Source organism: Tachysurus vachellii, chromosome 25, assembly GCF_030014155.1.
Source record: "Tachysurus vachellii isolate PV-2020 chromosome 25, HZAU_Pvac_v1, whole genome shotgun sequence".
NCBI classification, from domain to species: Eukaryota; Metazoa; Chordata; class Actinopteri; order Siluriformes; family Bagridae; genus Tachysurus; species Tachysurus vachellii.
In genome coordinates this window covers 12,629,638-12,646,306 of record NC_083484.1, presented here as the reverse complement: position 1 = coordinate 12,646,306, position 16,669 = coordinate 12,629,638, and the positions used below count along the sequence as shown (strand labels likewise).

The 16,669-nt window shown below is 39.1% G+C and overlaps 1 protein-coding gene across 4 annotated transcripts; it reads right to left on the bottom strand.

Annotated features, from left to right (window-relative positions):
- Window positions 1–149: 149 nt before the first annotated feature.
- LOC132840100 (ATPase family AAA domain-containing protein 2-like) lies at window positions 150–16,324 on the bottom strand. 4 transcript variants are annotated; one of them, XM_060861490.1, is made up of 29 exons: window positions 16,011–16,324; window positions 15,047–15,198; window positions 14,898–14,947; window positions 14,584–14,740; window positions 14,019–14,100; window positions 13,828–13,927; window positions 13,495–13,683; window positions 12,882–12,993; window positions 12,676–12,699; window positions 9,987–10,091; window positions 9,656–9,764; window positions 9,430–9,545; window positions 8,538–8,712; window positions 8,123–8,211; window positions 7,795–7,954; window positions 7,474–7,564; window positions 7,067–7,384; window positions 6,744–6,861; window positions 6,472–6,661; window positions 6,054–6,239; window positions 5,696–5,831; window positions 5,091–5,287; window positions 4,825–4,984; window positions 4,600–4,722; window positions 3,663–3,803; window positions 3,115–3,498; window positions 2,308–2,435; window positions 1,724–1,852; window positions 150–301 (listed from the first exon to the last, which is right to left on the bottom strand). In XM_060861490.1, the coding sequence occupies exons 1-29, from the start codon at window positions 16,161–16,163 to the stop codon at window positions 272–274; spliced, it is 4,104 nt and encodes a 1,367-aa protein (XP_060717473.1). In that variant the 5' UTR covers window positions 16,164–16,324; the 3' UTR covers window positions 150–271. The 4 variants fall into 4 exon arrangements, with proteins under 4 accessions (XP_060717473.1, XP_060717474.1, XP_060717476.1 ...); XM_060861491.1 differs by having other exon boundaries at window positions 6,472–6,658; XM_060861493.1 differs by lacking the exon at window positions 12,676–12,699.
- Between the last annotated feature and the right edge of the window lie 345 nt (window positions 16,325–16,669).

The window sequence follows — 16,669 nt, the reverse complement described above, 5'->3', positions numbered from 1 at the left end:
ACACACATCATACACACACCATCCACATCATATACACACACACACACACACACACACATCATCCACATCATATACACACACATCATCCACACACATAGGATACAACTGAAAGAAGCAATATGTTGAAGAAAAGCACAGGACCAAAAAAATGCTGAGAAAATTTTTAATAGATCATGAATATATAAGAAATATACATCACTCAGGCTTTTAATCACTGTAGTAAAATATAATTTAGTACTATGCATGAATTAGTTTGTATTGTTTAGGTAAACTATGAAAACTCCACCTCCTTTGTCATCTCCTGTAAAGAAATTTAAAAACGATAATTAGCTTAGTTTTACAATTAGTTTCTGGAATTACTCATGTTGCTATAATGAACACAGTGATGTCTCGAGATACGAGTTTAATTCGTTCCGTGACTTTGCTCGTATCTCAAATTGCTCGTATCTCAAAACAATTTTCCCCGTTTAAATTAATTGAAATCCCATTAATCCGTTCCAGCTCGCAAAATTCCACTCCAGTTGTTTTGTTTGTGTTTTGAATATGAAAAATGTACAGTACCTGTATATATAAATGACAAATAAAACATACAGTAATAAAAGATAATGTTAAAAAAATAAACTGGTTTTACTTTACGGAAGATGCGCACGGAGGTTGAGGGAGGAGTAAACAGGCGGAGGAGTTAGGAGGAATTACACTTTCACTTTCGTTCACTTACTTGCACTCTTAATGCTACTTAAATGGAACTTAACTTCACTAAAATTAAGGAACTTAACTGAAATTCTCTTAACTTAATTGCTACAATTTCTGTTTTCTTTACATTAATTTTGCTTAATTTTCATCGCTTTTCTCTTCACTTGTTTTTGCCTTTTTTGTCACTCTTTCCTCACTAACAAACATCTGCCGGTCTTTTTAATAAAAACCTGTCCGGTCGGCATATCAGATGCGGTGTAGCCGCACAAGTTAAAATTTTTTAATGGATCCAACGCTTAAAACGGATCCGAAAATTACGGATCTGCAGATGGTCGGCACCTCACACAGCGCCTTTGCGACTCTCCATAGGAAATAAATGGCTTCCGGTTTATCGGCCGTCGTTTCTCGTGTGCAGTGGAAAGGCGGCTTTATATGTGTGTGCGCGCATATGTGCGTATGTGTGCAGTTTACTCTGAATATTGTGGATTTTGCTTGATTTCTGATTACGAGACTGTTTATTCAATAGGAAAAGGAAGAGACGAAGCTGAACTCAAGCAGCAAAAAGCTCATCTAAGGAATCCTCTGATGTCATGGCTCACATTCAGCATTCTCACTGACACATTGACGAAGCCTCATTTGCCGGATGTGTGTGTGTCTGTGTGCATGCGTGTGTGTGTGTGTGCATGCGTCTTGTTGGGGATCTTTGTTTCGGCGGCGGCGGCTCGGATGCTCGTATCTCAAAAATTTGCTCGTATCTTAGGGCAAAAATTTGGTCGAATCACAGCTCGTATCTCAAAAAATTCGTATGTCAAAGCACTCATATCTCGAGGCATCACTGTATTAGCTCAGCTGTGATTCAGCAGTACAGCCATGTTCCATAGGTACAGAACAGCAAGAAAAAGAGTATTATTTCTTTCATACAACCATTCAAGAAATTACTTGAGTACCTGACATTTCAGATACAATATTGCCAAATAGAATATCTTGAGCGAGTCGGTCTCCTTTGTTGTATTTAAGTATCCATTAATACCTGTATAAGTGCGGTCTTGTCATGATTTTTCCTGTGTCTGTAGATGCTCTGGCACAAACGAGCGTAAAGCTTCTCTAAACGGTCAACCTCGTAACCTTCAGTCTTGACTACCACCATCTGCAAAAGATTCTGAAACCAAAACGACGAGTCACTTTGAACAGTTCGTTAACAAAATGCTGGAGAAACAAAAGATTAAACGCTGCTATCGATAATAGTCCATTTTTCTAGAACAGTCCCCCTGTGCTCTCTTTATAGGATTAACTTTCAGTAAAATATGTATGGTTAATTAGCTGGAATAAATAAGAATCATGTGTTTTTCAAATTCCTTAGCTTAATTTAAAAATAGACCTTACTGAGGAGTATTTGTTTCACTCTCATATCAATTCTATTCCACGTGTATGCTTAGAGTCCACTAAATATTATTATACATTATTATTATTATTATTATTATAGTAATTTTGTTTTGAATGAATGTACAAAATGATTACGCTGCCAGTGTGGAACGGCTTCAAGACAATATTCTTAAGTCTATTCTTCATTACAACTATGTTAGAAAGCCCTGCAGCACTAATAATGGTTCATACCTTTAGCTTGTTGTGATCCACAATGACTTGCTGGCTCTTCTGCTCCTGGACCTTCATGGCAGTGTTGAAATCAAGCTGCTTCTGAGCCTGTAACTTTAAGCCTCTGGTCATACGCTTTATCCCTTTCTCTATACAAACAAAAACAAATATGACCATCAACATTATTCATGTGACTGAGGTAAACAGCACAAAATCTTACTAATAGTGTACGTTCTGCTCAATTATATTAATTCGTTTGAATTGATGTCAATCGCTGTTAAATTGCTGCCTCTGATTGGGCAGGAAGTTTTAAGAACAGCTAGATCACACAAATTCACAGGTTTGTATGAAAGTCATATACGTTTTGCATACCTTATTATACGTATTCATGTATGTTTTCATTTTTATAGGAACTAATAAAGAGGCTTAAGGGATGAGCCATGTAAATAGTGCCACATTAAAACATAATGTGTATAATTATTAAACGCCTCTTGTGTACGAGTCTCCGGTGTCAGGAGTCAGAGATGAGGCTCGATTTTAGTTTTAAGGCTTCAAAACTGGGCCATTTGCACTTTTCCGGTTTCTCATTGACAAGCTGCATTTCTGTTTTTATACCATCAAGAAAATAGTCAGTCACTGTTAAAACAGCTGTTTATAGCTGCTATAAAGAAAGCAAAAACACTGATACAATCAACTTATCTTAGTTCCACAACAATATGGATTAAATAAAACATTCAGTGTTATGGGAAAATAATCGATTTGACTTCTTCATACCATTCTGTCCTTTATTATTTTACTATAACAGCATTCCCCCAAGATATAACTTACCTATGCCTGCATCTCCCTCTGCACCCCTTTTATCACCGGAGTGCTCCATTGGTTGGACCTCACCAATGTTTCTATTCTCTCCTTCCAGTATTCCAGAAGATTTTCCATTCTGGATCCCATCCACAGATGAATCGGTGCAATCTCCTTCGACGCTGCTGACCTGTCCGTTGTGTCTGTGCACAGTTTCTGGGTTTTCGCTCCTGTCCATGTGTTCAGACTCATTTAGGTCCTGCTCTGCTGTTTTTCCCTCTTCTTCATCCTCATCTTCGTCGTCTTCATCCGACTCGGCTCCGTTTGTGTCTTTAGTGTGCAACGGTGTAGACTTCTTACGGCGCATTAGCCCATTGCTCCAAAGCCTCTTGCGCCTCCGTTTCCTCTGTGCAACTATAAGGACGCACAATTTTGTTATTTGCAGCATGTATTACACAATTCAACTTTTATAATATTTTACTATAAAATAAATGAAATGGCATGCACTATTCCGGTGTCAACATCGACCAGCACAAGACAACATGACAGAAGCCTGGGAGAGCTGAGAGCCCGTTTACCTGGTTGTTTTGGTGTGGTCACTGTTGCTGTAACGGGGGAATCTTTAGAAGGGCCACTTTCATTAGTCTTTGGCTCTGAAGATGCTTGGATTTTTGGAAGAACATGGTAATATGACGGTGTAAACCTGGACGATGTACAACCTGAAAATAAACATTATGCAAAAGTTGAGCAAACAAAAAATTTCCTCTAAAACTTTGTGTAAAGGAAGAGTTCCTGTGAGTCTTTGTAATTCTCAGTAATTCCCAGTCAGAGCTGTCGGGTTTCGACTGAATGCCATAACGTCAGTGCAGATATGTACACATCTTAACATCTGAGCGTAGTAGAACCAAAGACCTGTCGACAACTGTCTAATCTGACTTGACAGGGAAGCGCATGCATCCTAAAAGTGAAGCCTCTCTGACTCAGCAGTTTTAACTAACTCGACACACAGAGCCCTACTGACTATAAGCTCACTATACAAACATGCTGACAGATTAAAACAGCTGGTTTGCCACCGTTTGCGGTTTTCTAATCATCGAACAACAGTTGACCTTTGAAATTGGACGACTGTGTCTGTGATTCACAAATAGCACTACGGAATAAAATTAAAAGCACAAAACTGCAGAAAAAAAAGGTCGGCATCATACTTACCGTAATGCACGAGCTAATAGGCGAGATCAAGTTTTGTTTTTCTGTCTCTTTCACCAAAAATTTAGTAACCATGCTGTCAGCCACAGATTCTCGTAACACATATACGCACATATTCTCGTAACACCTCTGTGATACTTGCGAAACCTCAATAACAATGGCAGATTACAGATAGGGTTGCATCCCAAACCACATACTGCACTACTAAGAAGTATTCACCTTTAGAGTCTTTACTATTAAGGTATTCTCTTTAGTGCACGACAACAAAGACAAAGAAACGATCAGCGACCGTAATAAATAAACAAGAACCTCGTCTCAGACGGGACTCCTTGATCTCAACACAGATCTTTTCAAAGTTTTCATCTAGTTCATCTTTGATGATGGCATGAACCGTGTCCTTGAGTGCGCAGGCACGATGTCTGATCAAGCGATCTGAAACGAAAAGCAAACCAAACCACTTAGTAACAATGAATAATATATTTCTTGCAAGTAACCTTTATTTACTGCCGTTCTTTCATTTAAATTCTACTTCACCTGAGGGATCTTTGTCTGGATTATACTCTAAAGCATTCTTCCAAATCAGGTCCACATCGTAAAGATAGTCTTTAACAGTGTGGTATTTATGCAGGTCGATTTTAGAGAGTAACGTGGACAGGTCCATGGGCTGCTTAATGACTGTAGTGTAATCGGGAACCTGGAGATTCCAAGGAGCAAAGAGGACCAGATTTGTGGACTTGAATATGATCTAGTTAAAATACTTGAACACAGTGATTCGGTTTATTAAAAGTGATGACTCTGACCTCCTCTGTGTCCACTGGCTTTGTGAAAGCCTTGAAGCGCTTGTCCTGAGCGAGTCTGTTGGTGACATCACGTAGGAAGAGGCGGAGTTCCCTGAGTGTGTCTTCTTCCTGTTCCTCTAGTTTCTGCTGCTCTTGCTCAGAGAGCTGGCGTGGGGGAGGTGGAGGGGCCACTGGAAGAACTTCCAGAGCCTGAAGAACTGAGTACAACATATTCACAATTAACTTAGAACTGATTTCAAATGCTTTTGAGTCCATTTAACCGCTATTACTCTTCCACTATCCTGCATCATGTAATGCATTTTATCAAGAACGTGAGGATTTTCATTCCTCCAGTATGGGTACAGAGAGCCTTGCAGAATCTCAAGTACCACTGAGCCGTTTTGGTGACTTGTAGTGGCTCAGGCCCTTACTAAGCTGTATAAAGGTTATACATAAAGATGTAACAACAAACAGCTCATTTTAAAGTGGTAAAGAATGAAACAGTTCCAGATTAAGTATTAACCATTAGTCATTGATAAAGGGGTACTGGAAATGCATTAGTTTATTTAAATTAACCTATTAACTTTTAAACATTGTTTTTGATTAACTAACTTGACAAAACATACCCGCTTCTCTTTTAGAAGATGGAGCTTTGGAAGCTTGGTTCAGAATAAGATCCTCAAAGAACTTGTGCCTCTCCTCTTTGGAGGGAAGTGGGATGTCGAACACCTCCCCATACTCGATACGAAACAGATCCTGCACCTGTAGTAAAATAACAAAACAAAAAAGGACTAGTCAGGGCCAAGAGTCTATAATAATAATCACCTTTAGAAAAGTTTGATCAACATCGTCATGCCAATCCAGAGGTGCCAGTCTTACTAACAAGAAAAACCTAACAGGCGGTTTAACACAAAAACCCTAGCCCTTGTTGGTGGGTGAGACAGCTGCAGTGGTGTTACCTCGGGTAGTGAAGGTTATACGTACCTCTGTGTAGAGGCTGTGATACGGCAGGCTGCATGTGGCAAGGAGGAGGATGGGCGAGAAGGAGGGGATGTCCTGCAGGAGACTGAGGAACGTGGCTCTGAGTGCAGAACTCACTGTGTCCCACCAGCGTTGCATATGTGGTATGTACAGGATGCTGGGGGCTGTTCTTTTAGCTTCACAGAACAGCTGGATAAGGATTAAAACGTAATAATTTATAAATCAGCAAGCTACATTTCTCATAATAATCAGCATGACACATTTACTGATAGAAGCATCTGTTTAGCACCATAGAGCTTTAGAAAACCTTGGACAAACATTTATTATTAAAATGTACAAAAAAAAAGAAGAAATTGATTGGCATAAATTGACTGGTCGGAAAGATAGCTTTAGTGGTCAGAAGAGTGAGTATGTGGTCTACCTGCGCACATGCCTCCTCTGGGCTAGTAGTGCTGACTCCAAAAAGCACCGCCATGTCCAGTGTGTACACAGTAAACTTCTCCAACGTATGCAGCATTGCAGGGCCCAGGTGTGTACTCTGCCCCGAGCCCAGATTCCCACAGAGCAGCAGCCGTGGCCTAAACGTGGTCGGCTCCTGCGCGGCTATCCTGCTTCATGCAAGCACAATAGAACATAAACTCTACCGACTATTCGAACAAGAAACATCATATTAAATCACTGTTACACACTGACTTGGTAAAATGAAGAAAGGAGCCAGTTGGGCCTGTATTAGTCTGGGCAGGATTACTAGTGCACATAAAGGAGGCCTCATCTTCACTCTGCAGCAAGTCGTCTAAAACGCCAACCGCATCTACAGTACAAACGGACAAGGGATTATTGACCATCTTTGTGTTACATTACAGCATTACAGCACAAAATTAAAACCAATAAACAGACAGTATGGTATCACGATGAAGTGTTCAATAGGCACTAGAAATAAAACACTTGGGTGTGTGCCGTTATAAAACTATAGACTAGATCATAAATATATGACAGCGATCAGTTATTTAACATACTGTTGTTCTTTTTCCTCTTCTTTATGCCCTGCTCCACATGAGGGAAAACCTTCTGCAGGGCCTTCATGGCTTCACAGAGTGTGTTAGAGAGCAGGGGCTGAATTACAGGTGTCAGAGCTTTGGCCGGTGACACCATAGCCCTTTGAGATGTCGGCACGATCTTCCTCATGGCGGACAAGAAGTCACGGCCTTCCACGCTGATAGACGCGACATCTAAAAGGAGTTTTTGCGAGGTGGTGTAGATCTGGGGGTAGCGACGGCGCAAGGCACAGAGGGCTGCTTCTGCACACACTGCTTTAATGTCTGCGCCGCAGTAACCTGAGAGAGAGACAAATAGCAAACAATTTTATTAAATCTTCTCCTAATAACACGCTTCGTAATGAAAGGAGAGACTGTAGAAGGCTTACCGACACACTTGTCAGCCAGTTCCTCTAGGAACGCATCTGATGGCTGCGGATCCCACTGTCGTGTGTGGATCTTTAAAATGTCTTTACGAGCCTAAAAACAGGCAAAAGGATATACTTGTGACACTAGTTACTAAAACTCATAGTGTCCTCGTTACTTTTATAATAGTATCAACTCCATATCAGCGTAATGTTTTACCAATTATAATGATTAAAAATTGAAAGTATTGTTTTAGAAGGGTTTTTTAATAGGAAAAAAAAACAAAACAAAAAACAAAACAAAACACCGATGATATTACAATTTTTTTGTCTTTTTTGACACACCTCTCTGTCAGGAAGGCTGAACAAAAACTCCCTGTCGAAGCGTCCAGGCCGTCTGAGAGCAGGATCTATGGCGTCCAGACGATTAGTGGCTCCAATTACGACCACCTCACCACGACTGTCCAGTCCGTCCATTAAAGCCAGCAGAGTGGACACGATGGAGCTGTTGCCAAAAGTGTCACACTAATTAAAACATACCCTATGTGCTTTAAGAGTGTTTTTTACCATCAGATGACCCAAATAAATAAATAAATAAATAAATAAATAAATCTGCTATCAGTTCCTACATATTATGTATGTCGGCGTAACAACAAATAAAATCTAAACATACCTGTGGATCTGGTCTTGTCTACTAGAACGGACAGGTGCAATCCCATCAATTTCATCAAAGAATATAATAGATGGACGCATCTGATATGCCTTCCGATACAAGATGGAAAAACCGGTGTTATAATAGATAAAACTGGGAGGTGAGAAAACCATTAAAAAACACTAAGAGTAATAATATATGGCCTTAAAAAAAAAAAACTAAACAAACAAACAACAAGCAATTATTTTATGCTTTAAATATATATTAAAAATATCCTAAAGACATAATGCACCTTTTTTTAAACATAAAAATGTAACAATATTCATAATATTGCTGATCAACATCAAAAGAAAATAATTGGAACCAAAACCAATACGGTCAATAGAGTAATAATTGACTAGTGATGCATCATACAGACAAATTAAAAACAATCTACCTGGTCGAAAAGGAGTCGAAGCTGTCTTTCCGATTCTCCCACCCATTTGCTGAGGCAGTCGGCTCCTTTCCTCATAAAGAAGGCCACCTTCTTCTCCCCTTGACTGCATTCATTAGCCAGCGCTCGTGCTACCAGAGTCTTCCCAGTACCCGGAGGACCGTAAAATAGACAGCCTCTGTTGCATTTTAGAAGACAATGTATTAAAAAATATATATATATAAAAATATATATATATATTTTTAATACATAATACAGAAGACAATGTATTAAAAAATTATATATATATGATTACATATATATATATGATTTGTAATTTAAATATAGAAATATAAACTAAATATTTAGGTAAGAAGACACATGGCTTCATCCACCCACTATTTTAGGCAAATAACCAATCTATATACTCTGGCAAAGGAAACATCCCACAGAGTTAAATTCCTTCTACATGTATGCAAGCTACGTTTTCTCTAAAACATCAAATCAAATCAAATTTTATTTGTCACATACACATACATACAGGGTACGACATGCAGTGAAATGCTTTTTGTATCGGTCCGGTATAGAAGCATAAAAAAAAAAGATTTATGATCTTAAATCTTAAAATTTATGATAAAAAAACAAAACCAAAAGGAGATAGATAAATAAAAAAAAAGTATAAACAATATAAAAACTATATAAAATATGAAAATATAAGTGGAAAAATAATGTATATACATATACATAAATGTGTATGTTTTTTTTAATGATTGTCCTTAAAGTGTCCAGATGCAGTCCCAACAATCCCATTATGTTCCTGATTATCAATATCTGCTGAATGAGTGGTTAAGGCTCTGTCTTGCCATAGCAGATCATCACATTCAATTCTCAAAAAAAAAAAAAAAAAGTAAATTACCTTGGAGGTTGAATCTTAAACCGCTCAAAGACCTCAGGGTAGAGCAAAGGAAAGACCACCATTTCCTTTAAAGCAGCAATGTGTTTATTCAAACCACCGATACTGTCAAAGCGCACCTAGTCCCGGGGGAAAATCAGCAATTAGCAAAACAATGCAAAATCATAACAACGATATGATTTTTTGTTAAATGACTGAACAATACGGAACAAGACAAAAATACACAAACCGTCTGGTCAATCTGCATCGGATCAACATCTGCAAGACTTGCTCCGATCTTAATGCGGTCCTTGTGAATTCCTAACAGATCCTCTTTCCGGACGTTCATTGGCAGGCATCTACAGAACAAAAACGAAATTTTTAAACACTAAAACCTAAAGCTTTGTTCTACAGAAAGATTTGTGGACAAAGTTTTGTTCTGGTATTGTGAATACCCAAAAGCAGAATTTTAGGTATGGAATAAAACAAAGGATTGTGTTGTGACACAAAAAAAATACATTATAAATATCCTACGGTGTCTTCTGCAAAACAACAGGATTTCATCAGTGAGCGACTTTTACCTGTTTGCTGGCCTGTTCCTACTCTTACTCCTCCGCCTTTCAAATTTCTCCTCATCGGATGAAGATGAGGACGTTGAGTCGCTACTGTGAATGGCGTGTCTACGTCTAAAGAAAAAAGAAAAACATTCAAAAAGATTTCAGAATCGGAATCAGAATCAGATTTATTTGCCAGGTAATTTGGAACTTCATGCACATCTCAATAAATTAGAATGTCGGGGAAAAGTTCACTTATTTCAGTAATTCAACTCAAATAGTGAAACCTGTGTATTATATAAATTCAGTACACACAGACTGAAATCATTTAAGTCTTTGGTTTTTGTTTTTTTTTTTAATTGTGATGATTTTGGCTCACATTTAACAAAAACCCACCAATTCACCAATCTCAAAAAAATTAGAATATGGTGACCATATTCCATATGAGAATCAGCTCATCAACTCAAAACACCTGCAAAGGTTTCCTGAGCCATCAAAATGGTCTCCCAACTTGGTTCACTAGGCTACACAATCATGGGGAAGACTGTTGACCTGACACTCTTCACAAAGAGGTTAAACCACATTCATTCATTGCCAAAGAAGCTGGTTGTTCACAGAGTGCTGTATTCAAGCATGTTAACAGAAAGTTGAGTGGAAGGAAACAGTGTGGAAGAAAAAGACGCACAACCAACAGAGAGAACCGCAGCATTGAGAGCTTTGTCAAGCAAAATCCCTTCAAGAATTTGGGTGAACTTCACAAGGAATGGACTTCATAAGGAATTTGGCTACAGTTGTCATATTCCTCTTATTAAACCACTCCTGAAGCAGAGACAAGGTCAGGGGCGCCTTAGCTGGGCTAAGGAGAAGAAGAACTGGACAGTTGACTAGTGGTCCAGTGTCCTCTTTTCAGATGAGAGCAAGTTTTGTATCTAATTTGGAAACCAAGGTCATAGAGTCTGGAGGAAGGGTGAAGAAGCTCATAGTCCAAGTTGCTTGAAGACCAGTGTTAAGTTTCCACAGTCTGTGATGATTTGGGGTGAAATGTCATCTGCTGGTGTTGGTCCACTGTGGGTTTTTTTTTAATAAATTAAAGTCACTGCACCAGTTTACCAAGAAATTTTAAAGTACTTCTTGCTTCCTTCTGCTGACCAGCTTTTTAAAAGATGCTGATTTCATTTTCCAGCAGAAAAGAACCAAAGACTTAAACTACTTCAGTCTGTGTGTACTGAATTTATATAATACACGTTTCACTATTTGAGTTGAATTACTGAAATAAATGAACTTTTCCACGACATTCTAATTTATTGAGATGCACCTGTAAGTACATAAATATACGGCATGAGAAACCGTAAACATTTAAACAGTAAGGATTTACATATCGTCGCTGTCGGGCAGAAACCTCGTATGTCCAAATTTTGTCAATTTCATATTTTTTCACATATCGATGCTATTGGTCAGTCCCCACGTGGGTCTGTTATTTTTACAAGTTATTAACCAATCTAAAGTCTTAAATAGCTTGAGCGCAAATCTCTTAACTCCATTGGACACTTCAACTGTCCACCTCTTCCTCACTCCTTGGGAGAGCTTCGTGGCATATTTCTCCTTAATAAGAGTCGCAACGAATCAACACGTCTTCTGAGGTAAATGTCTTCAAAAAAATCTTGACCCCCGCTAGTTCTGGTGCTCGTCTGAGGACAGGAATTTAGCGCAAGACAATCCACTGCAACGCGGACTAAACCCTGTGCACTGCATATAAGGTACGGCGTTTTTTTCATTTCCTGCCTGAAAAATAACGGTTTTGGAGATACGAGGATTCCGCCTGACAGCGACGATATTTACATAGTACTTGAGAAAAAGGCAGTAATTAGAGATGGATAATGAAATACAGAATGAATTACAGAACACGGGTAACAATCCCTGTATTAGCTGTTTAAGCCAGATATGGCATGGGGGGGAAACTGTTTTTGTGTCTAGATGTTGTAGTGCACAGAGATCCGTAACATCTTCCTGAAGGGAGACGTCCAAACAGGTTGTGGCCGGGGCTGAGAGGGGTCTGTAATGATGTTACCTGCCCGTTTCTTCACTCTAAAATTGTACAAGTCCCGAAAGTTGGGCAGATGTACACCACAAACGGTGGTCATAAAATAAATATTGAATATAAGCGATTTGACCAAACACCACCAAACGTGCCATAAATAAACACACCCAAATCTGTGCACGATGTTTGAAAGCCCCTAACCCAAATGGGTGTCACCCCTGTTTTGATAGCTCCGCCCCACACATACATACGCAACCCAGGCAACTATTATGGCGGAACCTGCTGGGGCAGCTGGCCGAGGGTATATTTTTATCAATAAATGAACTCAATGAGTAATACTATGGTAATACAAATGTGCTTTTGTAGTACTGTGTGTTGTACCGTGAAATGTTTTGCTTCGTTTCACGCGGAAGACGACCAAGGCAGAGGTAATGGCAGAGGCTAATGTCATACATGCACGCTGAACACTCTCTCCACCGCATATTGACAAGACACGCCCCTTTCTGCTAATTGGCTACACGTTTGTTTTGTTAGTCGACCCGACTCAGTTTTCCGAAGCGTTTTTCAAATATCGTGCACCCCACCTTTAATCCATCTCTTAAACCAAAGTGCTTGCACAGAAATAACTGCATTACTGGGTTTCTCAGTGCTGATGTGCCTTATAAAGCTTTATCTTACCCATCAGGTTCAATTCTCCTAAAACTGCAGTCAAAGGAGCAGAAAGACACAGGCTTAGTAGGAAAAAGTGTAACTAAATATTAAACTAAAGTTGATGATTATGGGTGGCCACTAGAATTTTTCACCGAGTGAAAAAATTGTTCGATCATCCCTAAGCTAGAAAACATGAATGCACAAAAAAAATAAAAAAGGCGAGTGATGATGACCTGCTACTTCTGTGTCTGCTGTATGGACTGCATGGTCTTGTGGTGCTGAACGAATACCTCCGTCTGGATGGGGTTGAGTGGCGGCGGAAAAATATACTCTGCTTCCTAGGCTCTACGGATAAAAAGAAAACGCAAACAAGACAATAAATCAATAAGATCTGATGACGTCCATATGATTCAAATCAGCAGAATGGAGAGGGGAAAAATTACTGAAGAAAACATCATTAAACACTAATTAGCTACCAAACCTTTAAAAATGTCTGTCTTAATAGAGCCAAGCTGTCTTATGTCAGGCTGGTGGTGGAAGTGTCATGGAATGGGAAATGCTTTCCAGGCACACATTCGTCCCCCGTAATAACATTTATTTGAATGCCAGTCTATGAATACTGTTGAATACGATGACAATGTGCATCTCTATTGCCATGATTTACACTTATAATAATGGCTTCTATCGAAATAAATATGCCTTTAAAAAAAAAAGTCATCTCTCAAAGAATATTTTGGTTATGATATATGAATGTGTAGACAAATCTGCAGCACTCATGTCAACATGAACCAGAATCTCGTAGGAATGTTCACACAAAGCCGGACTCGATGCGGTGAGTATACTGACCCTCGAGAGGAGCTTGGTAGCGTACAACGGCTTTTCTCTGTCTGAATTCGTAGCGTTTCTGATTATCTTCTTCCTCTTCGTCATCATCGTCGTCATCACCTTCGTCATTGTCCCCCTCCTCCTCCTCTTCTTCCTCTTCTTCTCCAGTGCCTTCTCCGTCTTCATTGTCATCCTCCTGATCAGTGTATTCTAGAAATATTTGTAATGTATGATTCATTTGTGGAAAACATTACTACAAGAAAGTTCCCTTTATAAGTCTGGCTTAAAAAGTGAAACTCTGAAACACGGTGCCATTTGTCAATCTATCAATCTTCATCTTTAATGAATAATTACCATCATGGCCATTCTCTTGCTCATTGGCACTCTCCTCGTCTGTTCTTTCAGAGGACCTTGTGGTTCTCTTCCTCTTGGACCCGGTATACATTCTAAGATCCTATATGTCAGAGAAAATAAAAATGCAGTCAAGAGCTGTGTGTACTCTGTACTATCTGTACTCACCTCAGTAACTAACTAACAGCGCTCACCTCCTTTTTAGAGTCTCTGCTACCGAGCCTTCGGCGCATTTTCTGCATGTCATCCATTTTCTGGAGAACAGCTTCTGCAGTGCTGAAGGGAAAGACATCATCGGCAATAGACAGTCATCTAGCCATAATGTTTTTGCAATGCACTTTTTGCCTTAAGAGCGTCTCAGTGCACAGTGTAGCAGATGAAACACTTGGCAACATGCTGTTGTTGGAAAATAATCAAATGACGCACGACTTACTTTCGCTTTAAGCTGATTATTTTTCTTACGTTCATCAAGAGTTTTATTTCTCTTCTACCACAACAGTATGAACTAAGGATGGAATTTCACACTTTTTTATCAACTTATAGTTAATTTTTTTTTTTTTTTTTGGAATTTCCATATATCAATTTACATCGCATTATGTTAATATGTTATGGGTAATCAGTAACCGCAAACCTCTGTCCTGAAAACTTTCCTATGTTAAAACTGGAGGCTTCTTTGCACCAATCAGATCAACAATGAATGCGGTACCGTCTTATAGAACTTCACATTATTTCGCCGTTTATTAGTAAATAATAACGTACTTAGTAATGAGCCGGTCATAGAGGACAGATTGATCCCTGGCGTTAAACTTGTATCTTGTGATTCTAGAGCTGCGTCTCACAGTGCAGTCCACCTTTCTCTCTCGTAATCGGGCACAAAGATTTTTTGGTGCTGCAGTCAGATTAATCTCATCTTCCGCTAGGAGGAAAAAACATTTTTGGAAAATCATAAGCATTAGAATTGAGCATGAATGTAAGTACTCATTAATTAGCATGAAACATTGCAAAATTTCTAGATTTCTAGAATCTATTATCTTTCATATGTATAAAATTGGAAGAAATAGAGCTGAACACACCAGTAATCTCATCACCAGACTTCTCATCTTTCTGCAATCTGGGAGATTTCCTATTATAAATACATAAATGTATAATTGTTCAATTTCATTAACAGGTACCATATAACTGTATAAGAAATTATATTCTTAGATATGAAGAGAAACGCTACCTTAAATGCTTCATGCTTTTCTCGTCCTTTTGAGGAGAGCCATTCGGTTTGTTGCTCACATCAGCAAAAGAAACAGCATGTTTGTCTGTTTTGGCTCTGGTCTTCATGCCACTTCTCCCCACACTGTTTATTTCTTTAGCAGACAAATAACCCTAAAAATGGACGTTCATAACTGTATTATATAAACATAACAGAAGAACTAAAATGCGCACACTATGTCAGAGTTTCTGACAATGTCTGTAGTTGCAATAGTGAAGAACATTTAGTGGGCATTCTATATGTTTCAATTTAATGCTGCCATAACAACTAAACAACTAGCCATGCTATAAGGGGTTATATATATATATATATACACACACACACACATATACACATATATACATACACACACACACACACACACACACACACATATATACACACATACACACCACACACACACAATATTTGTGACAACATTCAGACGACAGTTAATAAGTGTTTTTGTTCAACTTTCGAAATTGTCCTTTAGCTCCAATTTGAATTTTAGGTGTTCAAGAAAGTTAGACTTTGTGCATTAATGTATTTATTTTGAATCTCAGCCCTGAAACCGCGCCGTCTGTTTACATCTCAAACACCGATAAATAACATTTAGTAAGACAGACGACTTTTCTACCTGTCAAAAAAATAAATAAAACAAAAGCTGTTTTCTACCATTTTACAGTTCGCTTATATAAATAAAATCTACTGCGTCAAATAAAAAGTCAGAAACTCCTACACACTGCTTTAATCTTACCGAACTCACCTCAGGCGGCTCTACTGAAGCAGCTAGCGAGAAAAGCCGAAAACATTCGCGAGCTAATTCGTTAGCCGCTAACGCCTTACTAGCCAGCTAAGTTAGCTAGCTAACTAACTTACTCCTGATGAAATTTATAAGGAAAGATAAACGCGTTAAGTTTCAGCGTCATGTCTGATAGAGACTCACGTTAGTGGGGCTGTTCTCGGTGCTGCTGCAGCTGTCATCCAGACTCTTCTTTTTGTGCGCGCGCCGCAGCGACAGAAACTCGGAGCTCGTGTCCATGTCCGAGTCCCGTTTCAGCGCCTCAGCGCCAGAACTACTGCTGCGTAGCATCACCATCTTATCCTTTACGATCTAAACCGGTTCATTTAAACACAAATCGACCTTATTCGATATCCGGAACCATATCAATCGACCCGACCGACTCGAAAACGACGATATGTCCGTAAATTAACTCGCTTTGCTCTTGATTTCTGGCGCCACAAACGTCACCGTGAGCCTCACAACGACCTGAAAGCAGAATGTTCTCTCGAGACGAAAAGTAGATCCGACCTACAATCCACACTAAAATCGATATTATAGATTATTATATATTCCTGTAGTTAAATCGTAAAAAATATCGTCATAGTAGTGTGGATTAAATGTGATTTTTTTGTTTGTTGTGCTTTTCAAATGTGTTATGAGGCACCAAACGGTTTAGGGAAGCTGGCGTAAAGATCTTCATTCGAAAGTAGTGCCGGCTGTGTTTTTGGCGCGACACACGTTCGGCCGCGCTCCGTTTTGTGATTGGATATTGCAAGCCACGCCCACTGACAGACACTGAGTTCAAAACAAACCAGACAGGA

Coding starts and splice junctions, on each gene's coding strand:
- LOC132840100 (XM_060861490.1), bottom strand. CDS start 16,163: ATGGTGATGCTACGCAGCAGTAGTTCTGGCGCTGAGGCGCTGAAACGG. Junction 14,741..14,897: donor GTCTGGTGATGAGATTACTG/GTGTGTTCAGCT, acceptor TTTTCCTCCTAG/CGGAAGATGAGATTAATCTG. Junction 5,288..5,695: donor ATCTTCTAAAAGAGAAGCGG/GTATGTTTTGTC, acceptor TGTTGTACTCAG/TTCTTCAGGCTCTGGAAGTT.